General features: G+C 42.4%; 1 protein-coding gene across 1 annotated transcript in view; it reads right to left on the bottom strand.

The window, feature by feature from the left end:
• Window positions 1-1,643, bottom strand: part of GSR (glutathione reductase) — a 54,667-nt gene that overhangs the window by 17,954 nt on the left and 35,070 nt on the right. Inside the window, exons 7-8 of the mRNA XM_012648555.1 lie at window positions 1,222-1,306; window positions 838-996 (exon numbers count right to left, since the gene is read on the bottom strand). Coding sequence (XP_012504009.1) covers window positions 838-996; window positions 1,222-1,306 — 244 coding nt within the window. The remainder of the gene's footprint in view (window positions 1-837; window positions 997-1,221; window positions 1,307-1,643) is intronic.

Genomic DNA, 1,643 nt, shown 5'->3' with positions numbered 1-1,643 from the left:
GCTCTATCAAATATATAAACCTCAAACATAAAATATTATTTTACTACTAACAGAGTATTACAGCATATCAGAAAAAACCATTATCATCATCAACAACAGCAGGTTAACATTTCTTGTGTTCATATTATAGCCCAGGGTCTAAACTGGTAACTTTGCACATGCTTTCTCATTTACTCTTCTCTATAACCCAGAGAGGCAAGCACTATTTTTATTCCCATCTTGAATGTGAAGCAATTGAAACTTAAAGAAGTTAAGCTGCTTGCTCAAGGCCATGCAACTGGTAAGTAACAGACTAAGGTTCAAATGTCGGTCAAACTCTGGCAACCATGCCCCAAGCTGCTATACCAGACTTTCCTTCAAAATTAAAAAAAATATAAATGCCAACTGTCTGCATACATAGCATTGGTCAAGCCAGAAGAGAGACAGCTTCGCATTTGTTTCCCTTCCCAGGTACCACAATGTCCAGGACAGCTGCACACCCAGCAATCTGGCTAGGATACTGCAGATGATAAGGGATTGGTACAGAACTTCGAAAAGACATTCGCACAGCAAAAAGGAAGTCTGTAAGGAGGAGGTCAGGCAGGAAACTGCTGGTCAATCTAGATTAGAAGTGACAGGGGCTTCATCCAGGTGATAATACCGGAAAGGGAAAATAACTTTTTTTTTTTTATTTCAAAGGAAGAAATAATGGAATTTGATGACGAAATGGATATATAAAATAAAGAGAAAAGAATCCAATATAACCTAACTGAGTTTGGGGTGTTCAGGGTAAAGGGGTGGGGATCACAGGGCTACTAACAGATTTGAGAATGTTTTGGGCACACTAAGTCAGCTTACCACTTTGTGTAAATTCAAACCCCTGGAGTTTGGGTCCCGCCCGATGGCCCAGAGCAGGCAGTCAACATCTGGAATTGTGGTCACGGTGGGTTTCCGACCAGGAACTGAAGTAACCATGAGAAGTTCCAAGCCTGATGAAGTCTTTTTAACCTCCTTGACCTATTGGCAAATAAAATATGTTCAACGGGGCGGGGGGTGGAGTTGGGAAGGAAAGCAGGGGAAACTAGAGTTTTTAACCTTTTTTAAAAAGCCCCACTGCATCCTACATGCTGACACAGACATTTACTTCTATCCAAAGGCTACAACACTAGAACTCCTGGGCACCAATCCTGTTCCCCCAGTGGCCCCAAATCTTCCAGGCAATGGCCAGGAATGTCAGCTCACGTCACCATCGTAATGCTTCAATTTAGAAACGAAGTATTGTAAAGCACACTTCTTAAAAACTGTGATAAAATTGTAAGTCATAAATCTAAAGCATAGTGGTTTGGAAGTGGGATATGGCAGCATCATTAGGAAACTTCCAAACTGCATAATCAGTGCCTTTCCCTGGACCCTTTTTTTTTTTTTTGAGATGCGGTATCCCTCTGTGGCCCAGGCTAGAGTGCAGTGGCACAATCATAGCTGCCCTGGACTGCAGCTTCCGACTCCCTTGCTCAAGTGATCTTCCCCTCTCAACCTCCTCAGTAGATATGACTACAGGCATGCACCACCATGACTGGCTATATTTAATTTTCTTGTGTTAGATATGAGGTATTGCTATGTTGCCCAGGCTGGTCTCAAACTCCTGGCCTCAAACAATATTCCCA

This window comes from Propithecus coquereli, unplaced genomic scaffold (genome assembly GCF_000956105.1).
Source record: "Propithecus coquereli isolate 6110/MARCELLA unplaced genomic scaffold, Pcoq_1.0 Scaffold29, whole genome shotgun sequence".
In the NCBI taxonomy this organism is placed as follows: domain Eukaryota; kingdom Metazoa; phylum Chordata; class Mammalia; order Primates; family Indriidae; genus Propithecus; species Propithecus coquereli.
The sequence above is the reverse complement of the archived record's forward strand: the minus strand, read 5'-3'. Positions and strand labels throughout refer to the sequence as shown.